This window comes from Daphnia carinata, chromosome 4 (assembly GCF_022539665.2).
Source record: "Daphnia carinata strain CSIRO-1 chromosome 4, CSIRO_AGI_Dcar_HiC_V3, whole genome shotgun sequence".
NCBI classification, from domain to species: domain Eukaryota; kingdom Metazoa; phylum Arthropoda; class Branchiopoda; order Diplostraca; family Daphniidae; genus Daphnia; species Daphnia carinata.
Genome location: NC_081334.1, coordinates 2,670,126 through 2,694,421, shown reverse-complemented (window position 1 = coordinate 2,694,421; position 24,296 = coordinate 2,670,126). Strand labels below are relative to the sequence as shown.

General features: G+C 40.2%; 2 protein-coding genes across 2 annotated transcripts in view; one reads left to right on the top strand and one right to left on the bottom strand.

Annotated features, from left to right (window-relative positions):
- Positions 1-6: 6 nt before the first annotated feature.
- Positions 7-966, bottom strand: LOC130694689 (cyclin-dependent kinases regulatory subunit-like). The gene is made up of 3 exons (XM_057517790.2): positions 757-966; positions 469-596; positions 7-397 (listed from the first exon to the last, which is right to left on the bottom strand). The coding sequence occupies exons 1-3, from the start codon at positions 813-815 to the stop codon at positions 333-335; spliced, it is 252 nt and encodes an 83-aa protein (XP_057373773.1). The 5' UTR covers positions 816-966; the 3' UTR covers positions 7-332.
- Positions 967-10,047: 9,081 nt separating this feature from the next.
- The window catches only part of LOC130694690 (sodium channel protein para-like), a 31,808-nt gene continuing 17,559 nt past the window's right edge, over positions 10,048-24,296 (top strand). The window contains exons 1-5 of the mRNA XM_057517791.2: positions 10,048-11,014; positions 13,998-14,699; positions 14,796-15,023; positions 18,547-18,702; positions 22,260-22,465. Of these exons, the coding sequence (XP_057373774.1) occupies positions 14,868-15,023; positions 18,547-18,702; positions 22,260-22,465 (518 nt within the window). The 5' untranslated portion in view covers positions 10,048-11,014; positions 13,998-14,699; positions 14,796-14,867. The remainder of the gene's footprint in view (positions 11,015-13,997; positions 14,700-14,795; positions 15,024-18,546; positions 18,703-22,259; positions 22,466-24,296) is intronic.

The window sequence follows — 24,296 nt, the reverse complement described above, 5'->3', positions numbered from 1 at the left end:
ATCCTGTTTTCTTTCTGCGTTAGCAGCGAAACATGGGTTTTTATTACGGTACATACGGAATATTGTACAGGTTCTCTGGCTCTATTAACACTCAACTAAACTGAGAAAGAAAAAAAAACAGCTTTTTGGGAAGCCTAAAAAAAAGAGCCTGAAAAAAGACATCTTTAAGCATGAAGGGAATGACGGGGAAGGTTGAACAAATGACAGAAGTGGGAAGATGAAGTGAAAAAGGTGAATCGAAGAAGAAAACGTCAAAAAAGAAATAATTATCAATAGCAACACTTTTAATCGCACTTGCTGGCTTTTAGTGGAGGGAGTTTAAGATTGTTCGTTTATGATTCTTTTTCTTCCATTGGGGGTGTGGTGATTGGGCGTCGGAACAACAGAATGTGAGGCTCTGTGATACGAAGACCGAAAGTTTATCACCAATCTGAAACTTGATTTGATATTTAAATGGCTGGGACTTACCAGGTTGATGAATCATGTAGTGAATCCAGCCTTGGCTTTGCTGGACACCAAGCCCTCTCCACTCGGCCTCCGTCATTAGATGACTTTTCGGTACAAGTTTGGCAAGATCCTTTGGAAGTTGAACATGCCTGTCAAAAAAGTATCGAGTGTAAAGAAACGGCGTAAATATAATATCATGCTAAAAACCGAAAATGTTGGCAATTGCCATTTGTCAAGAATAGAAGTGAAGAACATGTGCCTCTACAACCAATGCTTTACCAACGTTTCCACAAAATGCTCGTCACTCACCTGTATTCATATTTGTCGTCGTAGTATTTGTCCGAATAATAGATATTCTTGTACGACATTCTCTCGTTTTCGGTTGACTCGAAAAGAAAATTGGGGAGACGCCTCTAAACTTGATCAATTTCGATTTATTGCGCGCCCCTCACAACGTGACGGTTGGGCTAAAGTTTCAGATTCAAATTTGTTCGCCTGCCAACCGATAAAAGCTCTGGATGGAATAAGGTGGTTGAACGTGTTGCACAGCTGGCTGCTACCATCTAGCGGTCAATATTTAAAGCTCTCAGCGCCCTCTGTTACTGAAAATCGTAAAGGAAATCAACAAACCGAATTTAACTTTTTTTTCTGTTTATTCAAATGAACTGCACTGCAGTCTTTTCACCTTGACAGACGCACAACAACAGAAGCGGCCTTATACGCACGTCGATTCAATATTTGCTCAGATCCAAATGGTAATTGGCCGTATCCAAATAAAGGACTCGTCAGGGACGTCGGCAATGGAGGATGGGAAGGCCATGGAGACAAGAGTAGATTACGGGAGAATGTGAACGCGACGCGTCGGCGCGTCCAGAACGTAAATTCGATAACGACTCCGAGGCGGTCAATTGTATTGGCTCTACTTTATGTGTTTGCATTTTTTTTTTTTACTCGTTATTCTTGACCGATTCTTTGATTCAATCATCTCATATATATTTTTTCCATCTTTTCACCTCATACTAACCTTACCAAACCACACAACTGTCTTGAAAATTTTTCAATTGAATCACAGTGACATTTTTTGTAGAACTTTGCATATTCTTTGCTTTGGCTGTTTTTTTTTTTCCCAACCCGAGACAGAATTCAAAAAAACTTTGATTTCTTTTTCAAACTCATTTCCAATACCATTTATCCATTCCACGTATCTTCTCAAAAAAAAAAAGGGAAGAAAATTGTCACTATCCACGTGAAAATACATTTCTTTCATGAAGGTCAGACACATCTTTAATACTATTCTGCCCGTGGGATGTGGAAGAGAATGATTTTTCAATCAAGTCGTCATCTTCGTCATCGGATGAATGAAAATAGGCATGAAGAACGAAAAAACTCTCTCTCTCCCTCTATATATATATATTTTTTTTTATTATTATTATTTTCTCGGACTGTCGAAACGATGGGAACTGTTCAATAGTGCCTCTCGCTGAATGAGGTTTCGATCCATTCGGGTAAAAGAGTCCCGACGAGCTAGTGACTCGCCGTCGTTCCTCATATCCATCGTCTTTATAGTGGAGAAATAGCAAGTGTGTCGATGCGGCCTTATATATCCATGGTGATCACTCGTCATATCGTTACGCACACAAAGAGGAGCGGAAGGAGAGAAGAAAGAAGAAAAAAAAAATATAAAAATGGGATCGATGTCACGACATGGGTACGTCCGGGTTAAGAGAGCCGGAGTAACAGGGAGAGGCGCGGCAACAGCGCCCTTGCTTTTTTTCTTTTCTTTTCTTCTTTTCCGCTTTACAAATAAAAATTACGTTCTGTTGCCTTTGCAAGAAAAAACCGCAAAGGTCCCGCGATGCCTGCACGGACAACGATAAGGTCCTTACCCTGACCCAATCAATCCTTTCTCTTTTTCTTAAACTTATTTTATCTATTTTTTTTTTTTTTTTTTAAGCAGTGCAGTGCGAGTGTAGGAACAAGTCAATAAATTTAGCTGGTCGGACGTTGGACTAACACAGACACATTTGAGACGGGTGATTTTGGAAGCCGGGCGATTTATTTGACTTTGCGTGGCGCTATAGTAGACGTTATACCATGCGCCCTACGCTTTGCCATTTCACTATATATTACAAAACCCTTATAATAACCGTATTGTTAAGGACATACACATAAAAGAAGACATTACAGTTAAAGAAATTTGAACGTACCAAAATAAGCAGGGGGCGGTGTTTAACCTTTGTTTGGCATCTTTCGGATAGGCGTCGAAGAACATGTTCTTATTTCGCGGTGCTGCCCAGTACTGACGGGAAAGAAATAAGCCCTGGACGATGTTCAGCCATGGATGACATCATCTTCTGACCATTCCAGCTATGAAATATTATATTTTTTAAAAATTCAATTAAAAATAAAAACAGATACAGTGTTATGGAGTGTACGTCCCTATAGTGCCATCTGTCCATCCCCGCGACATGGGCTGACAAATACACTCACACTGTACAGGCATATAATAATGGGGCTGTATAGACATCGTGATTTTTCCTTTTTTTTCATATAGTTGGGCGTATATGCGAAAGCTTTGATTTTCGTGACGGTTGTGTTTTGTTTTTGGCCAGGGGACTGGGTGGGTGTCCTTTATTTATTTCGTTGCTCTTAGATAATTGGAAACGGAGAAGATGATGAGAATGGTGATGTTCAGTGAACGATGCAACGGGACACGAACGAGCACGTCAAGTTCGCCCATGCACGCCATCCCTTTTTTTTATTCACTGTCCATCCACCTTGTAATAAGATAAGATGCGGTAGGCTCGGAATGGGGACCAAAAGCGCATTTTCTTGTCTGTGTGTATTCAACATTTTTTTTTTACTTACATAACAAACAAACAAAAAAAATGGTGTGCAACATTTCATATTATTTTTGAATTTTCATGGATTTTTTTTTTTTTCGTTTTACATTTTCTAGCGCAAGGGGAATGATGGAAAACGACGTCAGGGGGTTGCACTTGCGCAGCAGTGGAACGGATCTATATAATATCAGACGTATACAATGCAGTAGACGGAACATTCCAATTGTTTTGTTGTCCCACCAAAAGCTCAAAAAAACAAACAAGCAAAAGTCCCCCTCTTCTTCCATTATAACTCTTCTTACGTACATGTCTATACTCCCCCGCAGTGCTAACTTAACACAGCTATCGACTACGTAGAAAATGTATTTAAACACCCACTGATTTCCGTTTTCAATCATTTTGAATATTTTATTTCATCGGTAAGATATTTCAGCTATTTTTTTCGTGAGTTTTTATGCGTTTCTCAAGGATGTATGCGATGTCTATTTTGAAAATGTTTTTTTTTTTTAAACAAACAATTCGCTTTACATCGGTCCAACTCGTCGAGAGAGAGAGAGGTTTCGATGACATGTCTCTGCGACGCCTGTCTACTGCGGCGTCGGTGTGGCGGTGCTATGTAGACTTGGTGCGCATCCGCCCATCCAGCAAATCAAATCAATAGATATACTCTATAAGGACAGCGCGCGAAAGGAAATGGGAGAATTTATATAGATAAGGAATAAAATATATAAGACAACGAACAATGCAAAAAAAAAGGGGGAAAGAAAATAAAAATAAAACGGGATAAAAAGAAAAAGAGAGAGATGTATATTTAATATAAGCTCTTTCTGTATGCCGCTCTCTGTGTTCGGCAGACGCACACAACCGAACGCAGAATCTATAAGATATGCCAAGATTTTCTGAAAATGGAGGTGCTCTCCTCCGAATGCAACGGATGACGCAAAAGAAGTGTGTCCCTTTTTTTTTCCCATTCCATAATCTGCGTAGGCTGTCAAGTTTCGTAAAGGACACTCTTACGCATTTAATATAAAAATCAAAAGAGAAAATATTCGCTGCGTGAGTTGAATTACAAACGATCGCCTTTGAATAGTACAACGCATTATTTTACGTGTATTTCTATATTTTCTTGATCGTTTAATGTAAACAGAAATATATATATATATATATACATGGATGTATGTATATATACTGGCCTTATACGATAACAGGAGATATATAGAGGCTTCTTGGCGTGAGTGCCGAGTTGTCGACCGTTGACGGGATCATTACGCTCCGACTGCGATCGGGTTTATTTGCTGGCGACATCCACCCCGAAACTCTGAAGCTATACATCTCTCACTATTCTCTTTATAGACACACAGGGAGAGAGAGAGACAGTGTCTAACAAGAGTACCTTAGTCGAGCTACAACTATAAATCTCTTTCAACTCTTTTTTCATTTATATTTGAGATAGGCTAACCATTTTCCTTACTGTCTTGCATGTTCGCTATTGAGCACTTGTGTAGAACAGTGAGTCAGCTTTTTGTTTTTTCATTCTCAAACGTATTTAGCTTTATTAATTATTCAACGGAAAGAGAGAGAGAGAGAGAGAGAGAGGATAAAGTAAAAAATGGGTTTACGCAACAGAGGATTGGGAGTGCATTTGAGTTTCACAGATGTATAGTAAATCGATAAAGTGTCACACAGCTCCCTTCTTTTTCGATAGGCAGAGCAAAAAATTGACAATGGTGGAAAGTCACTATCGATAAACAGGGCAAACAAGAAGACGATGTCTACTGTCACAGTTTGTTTGAAATAGCAACTCTCCTTTGCAGCTTGTTATTGCTTACGAATGTTACGCGAACTGTATACAGCGTGTTCTTCTTAACACCTGGTTCATCTTCATGATTTTTTTCTTCTTTCCCTTTTTCTTGGAAATATGCAAATATGGATTCCCTCTCTTTTCATTCGATTGACGCAGAGGCCGAAAGAAGTTTCCGCTGAACGTTGCATGATCGCGTAACGGTTACGAGCATTTCTTTGGGGAACGTTATAAACATATCTGAAACGTCTAGACCAGTGTGCACAAGGTTATGATTTTATGTGGAAACCTATAAAAGAAGAAAATAGTGCGGGGAATTGATCAATTTTAACAAAAAAGGATGTTACTGACGACTCTCTTCTTGTTGCAGACAGGTTGAGCTACAATGGACGGTAGACATGCATTTAAGGACACATACCAAAATGCTTCAACTGTCAAGGTCTCCAACTTTCATCGCAAAACAAAAAAACCTTTTGAGTATGCATCACAAAATCCATAAATGTACAGATCATCTTTGGCAGTTTTTAAATTATTGATGTCGGCACCATTTGCATGTGGACCTTATGCCTAAGATAGGCCGGCCAAACTCTAATGCGGTTTCCTTTCATTTGGCCACACTGTAGCGACCTATACGTGAATCGTTGTGGCAAAAGTTTGAAAAAAAAAAGCAGGGTAGAGACTATAGCACAAGGAGAATAATAAAAAAAAAAGGTCGACTTTCGATAAATCAATAGAAACGAGCTAGCGTTATATACGCCAACCAGCTGCAATAGTATATACAGCCAGGAACAAAAAAAAAAACCCGGTTATATACTATGTTCTCTGCGTGTGTGTGTGTAAGAGGAGAACAGCAAGAGGTCAACTTGCTGCCTATGCGGTCTACATGCTGCAATGGCTGCTGAATGCGGCAAAGAAGCGATGAAAAGCTATTTAGATTGTACTGGAACACATATCCCCCATTGAGTTTTGTTACATGCACTGACGTATTATAGCCTTTTTTGTTTTAAATGTTTGTGTTTTTAAAGATGAAATCAACAGTTTCTCGGTTTGTATGGGATGCAATCTCATTGACGATGATGGACGCAAATCGACGATGCTAATGAACGATCATAGTGCCGATCGGAATTTCCAGTGGCTGAATCCCAATGAAAGCCAATGAAACGGAGTCTATGAAGATCGATGGATTCGACATGAATCCGATACTGTCCAAGATTACGGCCGTTTGCAATTGGCCTTTCTGCATCTAAAAAAGAAAATCAGCAGTATGGGTTGCCGTACCCTATATATATGTAGAGCATCCAATCAAGTGATCTATAAATGGCCACACGCATATCATTGGCTTATAGAGACTATTCTTCTTTTTTTTTTTTTTATGTTATAAGACAGATGGGCGAAGAAACTCGGCACGAAAATGGATAGACAACAATGGAGAAAGCGAGAAAACAAGAGGCAGTCGAGATACATACGCACGAGAAAGACAAGGAGAGATGGAAGCAAAAATACAGTCCCGAAAAACTAAAGAGGGAATGAAAGGAGCCAATCGATGGCGGTGCATCCGCAAATAAAAGAAAATTCTGTTTTGTTTTTTTAAGCTTTTTTTTGTTTCGGCCGTTTAACAAACTTGAGCTCCGTGAGAATTAGAGAACGTTTCAATAGAAGAAAACTCATTGTCTTTCTTCAGCTTATACAGGGATGACTGTAACTAAACGTTACAGTCTGATTCATTACATATATTTAATATTTTCGGCGTGCAAAAATGAAAATCATTTAGCGAAGATAAAAATGTGTAGCCAATGAAACGTGTAAAATTGGCACATTCTTTTAGACTCGAAAGAACCAAAATTTGTCTCTAATTGCTTAAACGTAAGGATCCAATCATTTTCTATACTACTGACGCACATTCCATAGTTAAAAAGAGCAACATGAAAATTAAAGCAAGTGGCTCCACCCTTTTCTTTTTAAACATTTATACACTTGAAACGCAGCCCTACATAAAAAAAAAAAGGAAATGCTGGAGCTAGACTAGTATATACGCCGCTATCTAGGCCATATAGCTGCTAGCATTTTTGAGTATTAGATTGCGGGACTGCAATAGAACCTAAACATTCTTTTTTTTTTTGTGCTTTGACGACGTCGTGATTTATTTGTCATCATAAAAAAGCGAGGGCCAGTGAGACAGTGAGCGAGGGACGAGCTACCGTCGGACCCGCTTTTTCTTTTCTTTTATAACATTCGGTGCGGATTATCCACCCTTTTTCCAAGCTGCAAAAAGAAAAAAAAAATGAAATAAAACGGGAGCGAACATACACAGAGAGAGAGAGAAAGAGTGTGGTATCAAGAGAAAGCAAATCGCGTGATAGCCAGCTGCACGCAGCCATTAGTTCCATGCGCAGGATGATATGTGTAATACGCGTATATATACGATTCTATATATGCGCTGGCATATATATATATATATATATACACTAGACTATAGTATATATAGATATGCAGTTGAATATATTATAACTTGCAATCCGCCATGCCGAAAAACCCGTTGAAAAAAAAAAAGTCTACATGTGACGAGTTTTGCAGACAGTACAAAATCAAAAAGTCGATACAACAAACAAAAAGGAAAAATTATTTTTACACATGGCTGACGAAGATAATCAGAATAAAAACGTATCGTCATTTAACATATACATCGTTGATTCGCTTAGAAATAATAAAACACAATCCCCCCTCAGAAAAAAATGTGATGATTATCGGGAGTGACACTGGCTTCGTTATCATCAGAAAGGTATACACACACAATCCGGGAATCACTGCGGGTGTTATAGGCCCCAGTCGACGGGTGGGCCACGCCTGCTGCGTTTGCCTGTAATGAACCTTTAACTCGTTTATAATCTTTTTTCGGTTAGAAACTAACGTGTGTGTGTTGCTTTATAGTGTTTACCAGTAGGCTGCGTTAGCCCACACATGTTTTCGTATTATTTGATGATAATTATCATTTGGCTTTGTGGACAAGCTGTGCATGGCCACAATCGAATATGATTTTGGCTTTTTTTTTTATTACTAGAAGAGCCCATTCTATTGTTGGATCAGGCGGGCCAAGATTTTTCACATCCGCGTGAATCAACGCCGTCTAATCTTCTTCTTGGAGGAAAAATCTTTTTTTTTTCGTTATCTGTGTGTACACACAATCCATATATTTATTTTAAAGAAAGAAATAAGGCGAACCATCGTGCCGCTAGGGCATCCGTCAGCCTTTCCATCTTATTTCCTATTATCCGTCCATATATATATATATATATACATTATGTGCTGCTATGTACGATAAATGCGGATAACTCTCGTTCCCTATATAGGAGCCCGAGTGCGGAAGTGCCGAGCTCCATTCAATGGAACAATATTACAGGCCCATTTCTCTTTTAGCACAAAGACCAATAAATAAGACGACGCCGGGCGGAGGTGATCATGTTTGCAATTTCTCTTTCACCAAATTACGAATCTTTTAAAAGCGGTGCGCACACGCAAAAATATGGGACTGCGTCAATCAGTTGTTGTCGACTGTCCATAAAAACTGTGTATACGTCACTTAAAGTTGGCCTTCTATGATTGAAGGAAATGAATCGATACTTGGGAAATGAAAAGAGCTTTCTCGCAATATTGGAGCACTGTCCCCACGAAATACCTCCGACATCAGAGCACAAACTTTCCTTTTTTGAGTTGGCTTTCTGTGAAAACGGACGGTGACTTTGTGCGTATGTGGAATGGACACTCACTTGAACGTTGGCCGGATGTAACAAGCGAATACCATTGTGTCCTTTCTAAATAGCGTCCGCCGAGAATGTTGGACGACTCGCAGCTGCTGATGCGGCGTCTTGGTCCAATCCGTTTATTTGTCCTCGGACGCATTTCATTCCTGTCGCATAAGCGCGTAAACAAAACGAGAGACGGAAATGCAATTGCGATTCCAATGTCTATAAGAAATTTCCAAAGTTTTTTTTTTTTTTTTTTTAAGATGCAACCTAGAAATAGTTGATAATGGTAATTGCATTTTGAAAATAAGTCATTACATCAGTGTGTCCAGTACGTAATGGATGTTCTCCATTAACATCACATGAAAGTGGGATGAAGTGCTTCGGTTTGTCCCCAAATTAGGCGATCGTTACACCTGCAAACAAAATTGTTTGTAAGGGTCAAACTAGGATTTAAGTAAAATTAAAGTTTGTTATGAAAAAAGAGTTGTTTTAAAAAGAAAAAAGGACTGGACGTGGCTGGATTCGAACCCTGTGCCTTTCACAGCCGTAGGGCTATTTCTCTGCTTTCGTCACACAAAAATTCGAACTCATCACTTGGAAATAATTTGATGGTTTAATCACTTTGTTTTTGAAAAACTGTGGTTCTATTACTATACAACGTTCTTCGTGTCCTTGATGTTAATGCCATTATTTACTTAGAAATCTTTCTAGTTTTTCACTTTCTTACCCTGCCTCCTTTAGTTTTTTTTCGAGAAACTGTTGCTTTTCAACGTGTGACAGTAGGTTGGGACATCAAAACTAATTCTTTGAAGAAAATGAAGCAAAACTTGTGTTATCTTCACTACCAAATCCCAAGAAGTTGGTGGTTTTCTCTTTTCCTAACCCTTCCCCTTCGGAAAGGGTTCCCAACCCTAATGGCTGCTACACGTGTTGAAATTCGCCGATTTTTGATACACTTGGCAACGGGTTAATAAATTGACAAATTAATTGAATCAATGCCCATTAAAAATATGCCCTAAATTAGGAATACATTAAATTACGAATATTACGCAAATTAAACAATTTGATTTTTATTTTATAATTTTTTTAAATAAAATTTTTTTTTATTTAAGCCGATCGAAAATTGGCAATTGCGCATGCGTCCGGCGGATGTTCCGCCCCTTCTTCGGTGGCTCTTTCTCCTCATTCTTTGTGTCAGTGTGTGCACACGTCCCGCATGTGTGCAGCATTCCGAAGTCTCTCGTTTGCGTTCAGCTTTTCAGCTCCCCCCCCGCCTCGTGAAAGCCAAAGGTATATAATAGTGGGCGGGGAACACTTGAATCCAACCTTTTGTGTGTCTTAAAAGTCTTTATAGCTTCTACATTCGTTGCTTGTAATAGTTTTGCATACAACTATTGTATTCCTATCCGAGCTTTTTGCCGCAGACGGCGCTACAACCACTGGGCCATCCACTCTGTCGAACCCTTTCGCACTAGTTAGTCTTTTGCTAGTGACCAGGACTCATCTTCGAGTTCATTTCTCTCGATAAAGGGAAACTTGTTCTTCCACGAAGAACAATTGGCCCTCTACCGGTGTTAGTGACGTAAGAAATTCGTCTCTTTTTATCGTCCAGGGCTGTAGATGTAGGGTTTTTTTCAGTCGTCGAGTGTGTCTTTCTGCGTGTGTGTAGGTGTCCAGTGTGTGTTTGCGCGTCGCTCCTGCGTGCCCGTCTCTGTCGATGTAAGAAAAAGTAAACGAGCTACAGTAGATCACAAACAGCCAACGAACGTGTACGTCTCATTCGTCGATCAACTGCTGCCCACTGCAGAGATCCTTTTTTTTTTTTAGCCAACGCATTTGTTTCAAATACGCACACATCCATTCATTTTTCTATCGTGGAAATTTTTGTTAGACATTTTTAAAATTTTTGCCAGAAAATTCTTTCACATTCCTCTGGCGTTGAACAATTTTATATTGTGATTAGTGTTGTATGTTTTAAGTGTTCCAAAAGCGTTGCAGTGTCTCATCGAAGAGAAATCCTTTGTGTCCAAGTGCTGGTGATGCGTCAATTCGATTGAAGTGTTTGTGCAAATAACGGCTGTGATCATTTAAAAAGAGCTAAAGAAGAATATCGAATCAAACACACATGTACGCCGCCCAGCAAGTGATTGGCCCAGCTTTCCTCTACATTTCGCTCAATGGTGCGTTTTTCTTTCATTTTACCGCCATTTTTTTTCTTTCATTTTTGCCCGCCATTTTTTTCTTTCGTTTTCGCCCGCCATTTTTTTCTTTCATTATTGCCCGCCATTTTTTTTCTTTTCAATTGTTTCTAATGAGCTACACGAATATGCGCTGTAGATTTAACAATGTGAATCTCGTTTGACAAGAGTTTTTCTCCCAACACGACGCTGTCAAGTTGGACAAGAAACTTTTAAGGCACAAACAAGAAAAAGGGAGGTTTCCTAGTTTATTCCGGCGTTGTTGCAACAGTCCGTCTCGCAAACGCAGTCCCTTTTCTTGTGTATTTTTCATCCAAGTAGAGAATAAGAAACAACAAAAAAAGGAAAGATCACTGCTGTTACTGTAGGGAAAAAAAAAACGTCAAACACACAAAGGGCTGTCACCAGCTGCTGGCAATGTTGCTACTCTTGACTCTTTATATATATATATATATATATATAGACCTCGCTGTGGTAGTAGTAGTTGTACTGCCATTGATGCTATTTGCTCTATAATGTATACACTAAATCATTTACTATTTTTTTGAGCGTTACCGTCAGATTGGGGCTTTTTTTATGATTCAAAAAATCGAATCGAGTATTTTGAAAAAATGTTATTGTAGTCTGGGGGGTGTGTCCGAACTAGTTTACTCATGAGAGCCCACTCATTGCGGTTGTTTGTTGTGCGTGAGAAATCTCCTCTAGAATAACATTTCCCACTTTTTATCCTGCTTGAAAACGGATACAGTCTGGCCGGAAACTGGGATAGTTTTCTTGCGATATATCCCACTTTCTTTTTCACAGACTATAATCCATTCTTCTTTTCTTACGTTTGTACTCGATTCGCACAAGTCCCTGCCTAGCCGTTATTCTCAAATGGGTTCGGCAACACGAGGCATTTATTTAAAATTGCATTATAGCCAACTTTTTTTGATTGATTTGATTTCATTTAAAGATGTAAAAAATTAAAATCGCAAATGAAATTCCTGTTCGTTTCAATGGGTGATTTCATTCGCGCCATTTTTTCGTCGATACGAATGCGTTTAAAATACTCGGGTAATCAAACTTGTAGAAAATGAAATTCAAGTAGACCACTAGACTTTTGACGGACGTGTCAGACATCGTTAACGAGCCTCTCTGTTGTTTTATTTCTAAACATTGGGACCCATCCTCCCCTTACACCCCTCACTGTGCCTACCTTTAAGTGATCGTTACGATGTGCAGTGTCGTGTAATCAGAGGCTCTTTGACCGGCTTCGGTCATGTTATTCTAGAAGCGCTGATTATAACGACGTAAGTACATGGAGACACAGTGTGTGGACGATTGTGTTCCTCCTACTTTACTAAATATGTTTTTTCACATCGTAGTTTGACATTTACATTCGAATTTTTTCAATTAATTTCGTCCTATTTTGGGAAATCAGTTTGAATAGGGCGAGCTGTTGCTATCCATTTAAATCTTTCGCTCTTGGATTGAATGGGTTTTACAATGTGTCAATGTAGAAAATAAATTCAGGTGTTCGGAAATGAAGCGGAAGGTTCACTTTCCCCAAGAAAATATTTGTTTTCCAAGGGTCCCGCATCAGCACGTTTGGCATTGTTTCTCACGCCAATCCAGGGTATCAATGCATGATCCACTGCTGCCTACCCCTCCAAAGAAATGGGGGTGCACTATTTTTTTTTTGTTTGTTTGTTTTTTTGTGTTTTGCTAGACATTTTTCAGAATCGGATTGCCGATTTCCAATTCGGTTCCTTTGGGTGTTGTTTTTATATTTTCCCTCTTGGTTTATTCTTTGGCCCCCAGTCAGTCTGGGAGTCTCTGTGTCCCTCGGTTTCTGTGTCTCTCGTAAAAGGCTGGCTAGGGTTACCATAGTAACGTGACTCCCTATTGATCCGCGAGGGGCTGCGAGCCTCGCCTTTTGCCCACACGAAGAGCTGCACTGCCAGCACAGAGGCGAAACTTGGTGCGTGTTCTTTTTTTTTTCCGCAGTCCCATTCTTTCTCTCCGGGAGCTATACAAAACTCACGCAGGCACACACACACGCATCAAACATGTATACAGCCGGCAGAGAGGATAGGCACAAAAGAATTTAGATGCAACGCAGACATTTTTTTTTTTTTTCGTTTGATCTTTCGGATATTTTGCTTCTTATCAACTTGTCGTTTAATTTTTTTCCCGGAGATTTCACGTTATTTTTTCTGCTAGTTTGTATTTATTGTTTTTTTTTTTTAGCTTCATGTATTGGGTGTAGGCGTTGGTGCTTGTGGGCAGGAGACTAGCATTTCCCCTATTTCATTCCAAATCCGCCTCCATCCGCTTTGCTTCCGCTTTTGCCTGTTTACCGGATATTTGTTATGTTTCCCCAATGCGACCCCCCTCTGCGTTAAAGGGTGTAACTCGAGGGCAAACTGCCTCTGTTTTTTTTGTTTTTTTTGCCAATCTTCGCTTCATTCAAATTTTTTTCGCGCTACCCTTTTATGCCACTCGTTATGCAATGACCTAGATATTCGCGTAACTTGATAGTCTGTCTGTGCGAGGCCATTTTTTTTTCTTTGTTTTCTGCAGAGTTTGCAAGAGATCCGTTTCTTTTTTGTGTGTTGGGGTAGTCTATCCAATCAAGAGGATTGCGCACTGCTCTCTGTAGGATAGCTCATGTAATGGATGGTGGTCACGTTCCTTTTTATGTTGGGGCGAAAAAAGAAAAGAACATGGCGATGTGCGTACAGACTGAAACAAACGATGCACATAGAGATGGCGGCACATAAATCTGCCGTTGACCTTAAACGTTCTGAAATTCATAAGATGTAAAAGATTTAAGCAAATCTTGTCTCGCATCGATTTTCGTCAGCGGCACATTCTGGCGCGGTTTTATGTTAATTTCATTCTGAAAATCTTTTATGTTATTCTCAAACAGTTGTTGACAAACAAATTTTTCAATTTCTATTTTCTTGGAATAAAAAAATAGGACAACATTGAGGATGGATGGGACGGCGCTGTTGCTGCTGACGCTCGTCGCGTTGTTGATGGTGAATGCCCGCGAGCGGACCGCATCGTCAGCATCGGCTTCCTTCGCACAAACGGCTCCTGTTGATGACTGGCAGGGCTTATTTGGCGCTCCGGCAGTTGTTTCTTCTGCTCTTGCAACTCTAACGCATTTATTAGTGCAGTCCAATCGCATCTTCTAGTCTCTCTGTGCCTCTTCTCCCTCCCCCTTCTCCTTTTTATTTTTTTTTAATTTTTATTTTATTCAATTCGATTCGGATTTCCGTTTTCATCACACGGCTGGAGTGATGTACGCGGATCAGTGTTGGGTGCGGCGGATCGACTGATAAAAAAAAAAAAAAAAAGAATAAAGGAGCTCATTGTGTGAAATCAGTGTCATCATCGCCCGCAGGGAAATTCGAAGCTCTTAGGCGAAAGTGTGTTAGCCTACGGGGCAAAAAAACAAACAAACAAAAAAAAACAGTCGATTTGAAAGCAACGAAAGACTTTTGGTTGTTATAATATTATACTATAATTCCGGCCGTCCTGAAGAAAGAATTCAAAACAAAGTGAAAACATTTTTTTCTTGAGTGAAAGAAAACAGAAGCAAATCCAGCGGCTTGCCTGCACGCAACTTAAAAGTGGCAACCAGCCAATCGCCGCAGGGGCCGTCCTGTCTAAACAGGTATATCACTATATTTATATTAAAAAAAAAAAAATCACGCAGCTACTAAAATAAAAATCGTTTAATTTTTTTTTTTGTTCCCTAATAAATTCGTAGGGTGCGTAGTGATTGATTGGAGAGTGCTGTGGCCGTGAGTCTAATCAACTCGTTGGCCGGGGGACTCGCATCATGGTCGGCGATCACGAAACGGAGAGCAATGAAGACGAAGAGGAGCGACCGGCGTTCTGTCCGTACACGCGCGAGTCCCTGGTCCAATCGGAGGCGCGGATCGCCGAAGAAGAGGCCAAGAGGAACGAGCGCAAAAAGAAAGCGGAGGAGAGCGAGGTAACCATTCAATGTTCTCCTAATTATCATGTCAAGTTTAAAAAATAAGCTAAAATTATTGATTCATCGTCTTTTATTTGATTCGTCACTTGTTTTTTTTTTTTTAAATACTCTCGATGTTGTCGTGTTGTCCATCGAATATTGGAAAGTCCTTTTGCTACGTGTTCATGTACTCTATTGCTTTTGTGTCTATTACTGATCTATTTCCATCTTTTCTTTCCTTTCATTTTAAGTCAGAAATTCAGGAGCCCCTTTTTTGTTTGAATAAGTCCGTCGTTTAAAAATTTGTAAATTGGCCAGGCTTAAATTACCTAAATTCATTGACAAAGTACGAGCGATTGAATAGTTTCGAGTTTAATAATATAAGAGGACGATGTGGCAATGGATTAATGATTGTGGGGTCCCCTATATGTAGGTCAGATTGGGCCTGAAGCCCCGTAAAAGGAATAAAGAAGTAAGGAAATGAACTCTCTACATCCTTTTTCTTCTTTCATCTTTCTCTCCTTTATTTTTCTTTAACAACTTGTCTACGTCAATCTTTCTGCTTGATTGCTGTGTTTTGGTTTGCCGTATTCACTTCCGTTCTTTATCTGATCTCTGCCTTCTCGCATCTTCGTCAAATTGAGTTTTTCCTGGCGTCCATTCCCCTAGTTCGAGCTATTTGTTGAACATGGTTTTTTTTTTATTAGTTTCAGTAGCTTCAAACATCCGCACGCACTAACGCCGAAATTCTCTTTCATCAAACACAAAAAGACACTTGACTGCGTCCTCCCCCCTCGCCATCCATTAAGAGGCGAAGCCATTTCGCTGATGGCGCCTCGAGAATTTGAAATGACACTTGAATGAGCTTTTGCACATCGATACGTCCATTGTTATGACGGTAGAGAGAGAGAGAGAGAGAGAGTGAGAGGCCGCCCCTCACCGTTTTATTGTTTTTAGAGACTCCGCCGCTTGTGCTGCGTATCTATGCAGCGGAGGCTCGTTAACGATTGATAAACAATCGCTGGGCCCGTTTGATGGCGATAGCCAACGACACAGCTGCTCCTGTCGATTTTCAATTGCATTCGGCCGGGGATGTCCCTCGATGGCCCTTCTTTGCGTTGACACACCCCCGCGGCATTTAAACGTAGCCAGTGGGACCCAATGGCTGCAAAGAGAAAATGAGCGTATGCGTTACTCTCGCGCGATAATCGTACGGGCGCGTACGATTGAGGGGCGACATCACAAAAACAGCGAAATCGACCGTGCGTGGACGATCGACGGGGACCGCCATCAGTTTTTCATGATGGGCCGAGCTTCTCCTCCCCCTTGCCCCTTCCACCATATAGATATGTATACTTGGGTTGCGTAACGGCGCAGTCCCCGTATTGAGAGACATGAGGGACCACCTCGAAATCGATGAGGTAGAAAAGCGGTGGACGTTCCAGTTATAGTCCCAAAGCGCTTCCAAAAACTCGTTTCGGCTAAAAACTTGTCCGTTTTTTTTTAGGGATTTCTTTCGTGAATTTATTTTTTTCAAAATGTGAACGCACGACATATTCACATTTTCGTACCACGCGAACGTTTATAATAGGCCAACGTGAAGGGGCGTTTTTGTTTTCACAATCTGCAGGTTGACGAGCTTCCACTTTTTAAAGATTTCCCCTTTAGATGCATTTATTTCGAGATTGATTAAATGACGTAATCGACATGATTTTCTTTTTCCCTAATCTTGTCTGGAGTCACCTCTCCTTCCCCTTTCGTGAAAGTCTCGGTAACCCTGGGTGGATACGTTGCTTTGCATGTCTTACTCCCACTCACTCGATTCTCTTCTCTGATTTGCCCGCTGGAAATGCATCTACACACTTTGCTAATTATCCCGAACTCGAAATTGCTTTTGCATCGTTTCGTGATTGCGAGAATCTTTTCGTTTTATTATTATTTTCCCGCGTGCCGTGCTAAAAATTGATCTAATTTGTTTTGCCCCACTTTTTTTTTGTTTTTGTGTTTTTTGGCCACACCCTTATTCTACCCTTTTTCTTTCTCGTATTTATTCTAACGAAATTAATTACCGGAGAATTTTACTAATTTTTAAACACCCTCGTGAATGCATCGCAGACGCAGTGGGATCGTTCACGTTCGATTGGCCGCTTTCCAACCGATCTAAGAATCAAACAGAACATTTTTTTTTTTTTTTTTTTTATATTCGTTTCATTCAACAAGTTGTATACAAATCCTTTTAAACACGATTTGGATCGGTTGTTTTGAATGGCCAGTAGAACTTGGAAAGTCATCACGATTGCATTTATTTATTTATTATTATTTTTTTTTTAATTCCCGCTGTATGTTACGCAGCTGGGGGTGTGTGACACTTGAGATTATTATTATTATTTTTTTGTTTAGTGCAACATGCATCTCGAAATTAGAAAACGTGCATAAACAACGTCGTACCATTAAGTTGTTAGATAACTTTAAATGAAATAGCGCGCGTTCAAAACATTTTTGGTTGGTAGGAATTTCAATTAGAGGTACAAGAGCGAGCATCCCGATTTTTCCCTACATTGCGGGAAGCGGTTTGGAGTTGATTCCATTTGCAAACGCAACTCCCCAACTTATTTTTTTTTAATTCATTCTTAATCCATTTCGTAGTTTTTTGTTTGTTTAAATCCTCACTTCACTCTTTTTCCTTAAACAAAAAAGAAGTTTGTTTGAACGTAGACATTTTCTAATAATTACCATTTTCTTCCCTACGTGAATGTGTTCATCTTTTGATGGGGCTGCGCGTCGTGCGAATCTCAAAGAGCAAATTTCGTTTGACGCGTGAAATCATTAATTGACGCTAATAATCTGCCAGTTATGGCACGTTAGCGAACAAAAGCCTTTTTATTTTCTCGTCCATCCTTCATTTTGAATTTGATGGCTCGCTCTTTTTGGTCCCCGCACGAACGCGCTCATCTCATTATCGCCCCCCCCCCCCTTCACTTAAAGAGCTGGACACATTGACTCTTCACTGGCCTTCAGTTTTATTCGCACATCACGGGACAGTAGGCGAGCCGGTCGGCCCGTTGCTTCAGTTTATTTATTTTATTTTATTTTATTTTTTTTTTAAATGCATACATCGAGTGATAACAATTCTTAGATTTTGAGGCATTGGTGCATGTTGGATCATTAATTTCGTCTAGAAAGAGCCAACGGCGCCAATAGAATCTGTTCTCTTTGACTCTCTCCTTCAATCACACACAAAGATACAAAGAAACGAGATGGGCCGTTCGACACTATCCCGATGAATGAGGGACGTTGTTGCAATGCAAAAAAAAAAAAATAAATAAAATAAAGAGAAATCTTTTGTGTGATTCTGTTTCGGTAGTTTAGTATTATTATTATTTTTTATTATTGTTATTATTATTATTATTTAGAGTGTCGTATGATTTTGCTTGCTAGTTGACACGATGCGTTCAATGCCGTACAAAGATGTTAATAATTTGAATTTTTCTTGTTCTCTTCGTTCTGGATCGTCTTTGCGCGCCGTGGATCAATCGAATAGATGCGCTACGATGAAGATGATGAGGACGAAGGACCGAGAGCTGATCCGACGCTGGAGCAAGGCATGCCGTTACCAATCCGATTGAACGCCGTCTATTCGCCAGAACTGACCGCCGTCCCCATAGAAGACATCGATCCTTACTACAAAAATCAAAGGGTAAGTCGCAAACGATTCGTACCTTAAATCTCCCGGTCTATTATTTTCAAAACAAAGAAATCGACTAAAGATAAAAACCCAATTTCAATGGCTGTTTTATCTTTATGGATTCCCTGCTTTTATACGTAACACAACAAAAAAAAAACAAACAAACGTGGAAATGACATGGTAAATTGGCTGTCAACAATCTATACAGCGATATCGACTCCATTGCGCAACCATAGTCCCCCCCCCCCCCCGAAAAAGCAGTTGTTTTCATTCGCTATATAACTGGAGGATAGTTTGCTTCTAGATGTCGCTGGTTGAATTGTATTCCTCGTCTTGTATGTCTAACAATTTTATTCAAAAGACAGCTCCCTCTCTATCTCTCCATTTGCTGTGTGTGGAATCGTGCGCACTATTTGATCTGACCCCGGGTAGCTGGATGATGTGTGATGAAAACAGCACACAAGGAGAAAAGCGAAAGGAAAGAAGAGACACAGAGAGAGAGAGAGAAGGGCTAGCCGTGCGGATCAATATGAGCTAGCCGAAATCCCTCGGTGGGGCGGATCCCTCCATTTTTTTTTTTTTTTTTTTTCATACCCAACTGCATTTTCTTTCCTTCTGGACCCTGCGAAACAAAAAAGAAAAGGCCTTACCAAACTAAAAGCAAACAAAATCAAAAACAAATGTGAAGAAGAGTTTTTTTTTCTTTCTTTCTTTCTTTCTTTCTTTCTTTCTTTCTCTCTTTCTCGCAGCTCAAGACGTTTTGCAGTTCTGAAAATGTTGAATAGGAGAGCTTCCCCCCCCCCCCTCCAACTGTGTGAGAGTTTTAGCAGAGACGTACACACATACACGAACGAAGACAATAAATAGATAGGAAAGAGAGGGCAAAAAGCCGGAAAACTATATAAGGCATACCAGCGTGCTGACGTCTTATTTTTGTTTTGTTATTGAAGTCTTTAGTCACGCAGTTCGTATGCGGCCTTTTTTTTTTTTTTTTGTTGTTTAGCTTTTGTTTTTGATCCATCGTGAGTTTTTCTGTCTCAACAGTGGGAAGGGAGGGGGAGGGGGATCATATATAAACAATGGGACAACTTTCGATGGATCAGTGCGCATTGAGTAGTTCTTATATTAGGCTGTGCTATTCCAGCGGGAATTATCGGGATTTTTCCCTTCCGCCACTCCTTTGCGTAGTAAATACAGAAAACTCAACTGCTGGTCTTCCCCCCCCCCCTTTTTTTTTATTTTTTAACACACACACACACACACACACACACATTCCCCGAGGAGAAAGATATTCTCACGACAGGCTCCGCATAGACAAAGAAAAGAGGGTCGTCCATCGTTTTGACTAGATTCAATTGTTTTAGATTTTTTTTTGTTTTATTATTATAAACGATCAAGAACAAAAGAAAAAAGCTTGTGTGTGTGTGTGTGTGTAAAAACCGCTGTTTGCAGAGAGCCGTAAATGTCCGAAAGGAAATGCTAGTTGTGGATTGGGTGGCGGGAAGGTCGCAATAGCAACGATTGCAACTGTACTGGAATGTCTGCAGTGCATGTCGGAGCCCGCGCGGTCCCTGTGTGTGTGTACCGCTGACGTATACACACACACACACACATAGAGAATTGAACTGACTCGCACACACACTGTTGAGAGGCTCCCCCCTCCCGGTCGTATTGATCACATTGCGGCTGGGTAGCGCTAGAGAGAGAAAGAAAACGAAAGGCTAGCTATAGTATATAATAGTAAAGTAGTACCAAGAGTGTGTGTCTGTGTGTGTGTGTAAAGCGTGTTAAAAAAAAAAAAAAAAAAAATGTAGTCGGTTGCCGGAGTAACTAGAAACGTTCGAGTGTTCGGGAGAGGAAAGAAAAAGAGCTGGAGCACGAACGAACGTTCTCGGGTCGGCACACACATTCGTTTCCGCCTTTTGCATTGCCGTCTTGAATAGATCCGCCATTCCGGAACGAAATGAAGTTGCTTTTTTTTTTTTTTTCAATGCGATATCCCCCTCGTCTTATAACAACCGCCATTTGCAAACTAAAATTGTTTCTTTTTAAAATATTTTGTAAAAAAAAAAAAAAATTATTTTGGGCTTTTTTTTTTTTTTTTTTTTTTTTAAGGAAACATCTTCCGTTTAATGCGTTCCATTTAATGATTCACCAGCAGAGCAACGATGAGGAAAAAAGGACAAGAAAATAATTAAAATGGCAACCCTGGGGGGATTGAAAAAAAGGGGCGTGATTTCTCGTAAAGTTGAAAGATAAACTTAGGCGTCCAACGCAATTGATTATTGATTGCGTTTCTCTCGGTTCTCTGTTGAAGGTGTGTAAGAGAGAAAGAGACGCGGAGTGACTCTTCTTCCGCCATTCCGACTCGCTCTTCTCATCCACAAGTTCCATACACACTCTCACACACACACACACACACACGTACACACGTACACACATCGATAGACGCATAGTTGGATGGTAGACACGACGGCAACCGCTGCCGGCGGCTGCCTAGTGGCTACCGCCCTCGCCACGCTCTCTTTCTTCTCGTTGCCGCTTTGCTGATGGAGTTTGGAGTTGAAAGGACGGATCAATATGAGCCCACCCCCAACTCCTTTGAAAAAAAAAAAATAATAATTTTTGGAGCTAAAAAAAAAAAAAAATAAATAAAGAAAGAGAAAAGAATGGACGCAAAGTAACAGCGGATGAGTGAGACTCTTTCTCTTTCTCCGGATGATGGATGTCGGCTGTCCAAAAGCTCTCCACAGCCCGTATCCCGCTAACGCTTATCGCACATTATCGCACGAGCCGCAATTCTTTCCTTTTATTTATTTTTTTTTTTCCTTTCCCAACTCGAATTTTTTTTTTTTTTTTTTCAAACACGGGGCCAATAGCATTCTGCGAAGGTCCGACGTAATCGTACACCCCATTGAATTAAAAAGAAATGTAATTTCCTCTTGAAAATGTCTAGAGAAAATCCAGCGAGTTGTATAATGTGTTGTCACGCGTGTGCGATCCATACAACAGCGCACGAGAATGTACACACTGGCCCTTCGTCTCTACGTAATGTAAATAAAGAGAGAGAGAGAGAGAGAGAGAGAGAGAGAAAAGTTAGCGTAATATTATGCGGGGAATATAAAGCTGGAACAGCTGTGCACGCGATTTCATCGTGAAGCCGATGCTACATCTACATATAAGTATATAGTCTACGATGACCGTAGTGTGTGTGTGTAAGAACAACCGTATTAGACATTATATGATCCCCGCTTTTGTGCATATTTTTTTTTTTTTTTCTTCTTGATGAGTCGCATCAGCCAGTTGTTTGAAAACTCGGGAAAAATCAATTTCTAGAAAAATGGGGTTTGAACAGAACCATTTTTGACCGTCTTTTGTTTTGCTTGAATGATTAAATTTTATTTTTTAATTGAAACTAATCAAATGTTTTGTTTTTCTTTTTGGGTGATCTCGATGGCGACTTCTGTGCTCACACGTGTACCTCCACTCTGTGTGCGTGTGTGTGTGTTGTGGCGTTCGTGGTGGTGGTCTTCTTTTGTTATGTGCTGGGGGGTGCGTTTGTGCTGCAGACGTTCGTAGTCATCAGCAAAGGCAAAGACATTTACCGGTTCAGCGCAACGGACGCCATGTGGCTCCTGTCGCCGTTCAATCCTATCCGGCGAGTGGCCATCTACGTCCTGGTCCATCCGCTCTTCTCCTTCTTCATCATTCTGACCATCCTCACCAATTGCATCCTCATGATCATGCCGCCCAACGCCTTCATCGAATCCACCGAGTAAGTTCACAAAAAACAAACAAAAAAAAACTTCACATTTCATTGTTTTCCAATTTTGCGTTCCGTCCTTTTTTTAAATTTAATTTATTTTGGGTCTCTTTCGTCATCGATCCCTTCAGTATCCAACTGAATCATCAGTTTTCTTTTTTCTTTTGTTTTTCAATCTTTTTCTTTTTTTTTTTTTTTTAAACATCTATTTCGGAACATTAAGGCTCGTCATAAAATGGCCCCCAAAAATTTGAATTTCACGTGAATTCGAAAGAGATCGGCAACATAGTCTACCAGCGATTTGAACGAAAGAGGCGCTAGAACCGATTGGATCTGCATTGATTGGCATTTTTTTTTTTTAAACGTGAAGTTGACGGACGTGGTGAAGCTGCGCAACACTCGAGTACCTCATGTTCGTATACTTCTTTCATATTGGATATATGATGCGTCTTAGGATTTCGAACTGCCGTTTCGTCTTAGGTCGTTTAGAAAAACGAATGCATCGTATTACCCTATTGATCTCACGTGGTTCTTTAAAACAATCGTTGGAAGCATTGCGCAGTTTGTCCCAAGTAGCCCCCTCCCCCCCCCTCACACACAAAACAAATATCGTCGTCGTCGTAGAAACTGTGTATAATTGACGTGTATATACGTACGCCCCGTTTCTAACCCCGGAATGAAAAACAAAAAACAAAACAAAACAAACAAACAACAAAATCCATTTGAAAACCAGTAATATCTTCACTATTTTTGATTAGTCTGTGTTTGTTGGTACTTACTTGTATCCGTTTCTCTCTACCCCTTTTAAAGTATTTATTTATTTATTATTTTTCATTTGAATATTTGTTGTTGCGGACTCTCGCGTTTTGGGCCCAGGCTTTTCATTGGTGTCAATTTCGGGGTGCTATTTTCGTACATGGTTTGGGGGGGGAAGTTGACGCTTTGCAAATTTGCCCGCGGCAACGAGACCGGCATAATCAACGAGATTACAATCGCTTTGTTACGCGCGTCCTATTTATAGACGCACTGTGTCTCTTTGGACGCTACCGACGCTAACCCAACAATCGCGCCAAAATGAAACAGCGTTTGAACTGTGCGAGAGGACGTACATGAAAGTGCGTGCGGGCCGCAAGAGCCACGCTGGGGCGTTAGGGGGTCCGTGAGAATGTTAATAGAGGCTATACATCAATGATTAGACGAGCTCAAAGACATCGGTCAAGATGCAACAAGCTCTTCGGCGTTACGTCATCAACAATTTATTTATTTTTTTTTTTTTCATTTACTGCGTGTGTCCGGGTTCGCAGTAGGCCTTTTATGGATCGTGAATTGGAAATGATCCATTTAATATTTTTCTTTTCAATTCGATAACGAGGAGAAAGGCAAGTTTTGATTTGTGGTAGTAGTTTTGATTTGTTTTTCTCATGACGTCGTTACCTGTTAACAATGTTGTAATCGATGGTTAAATCAATTTGGGTGTGTTACGTTAGACGTTTAGCACCGTTTTCGAAATGTTCAAAAAAAGACGATGTTGTTTATTTTTGTTGTGTTGGTAAAAAAAATCGCCGTTCATCCGTTGTGAAAAGCGAAGCAGTTTTGATTGGACGTCGCTGTTCGATCTTGTGAAACACACGGAGAACAAAACGAACAAAATGTAATTGATGTTTCCAGTTGTTTTGTTGGATGTTAGTCTGGTGTTCTTCCCCACTTTCACAAACATCTTCCACGTCCTCCTCCCTCCCCCCCCCCCTTTTTTTTTTTAAATTTTTGCTTTACACACACAATCCCTCGTTGATGCCATCACCAAGTACAAGAACAAGAGCAATCGTCCCCGTAACAATTTCGT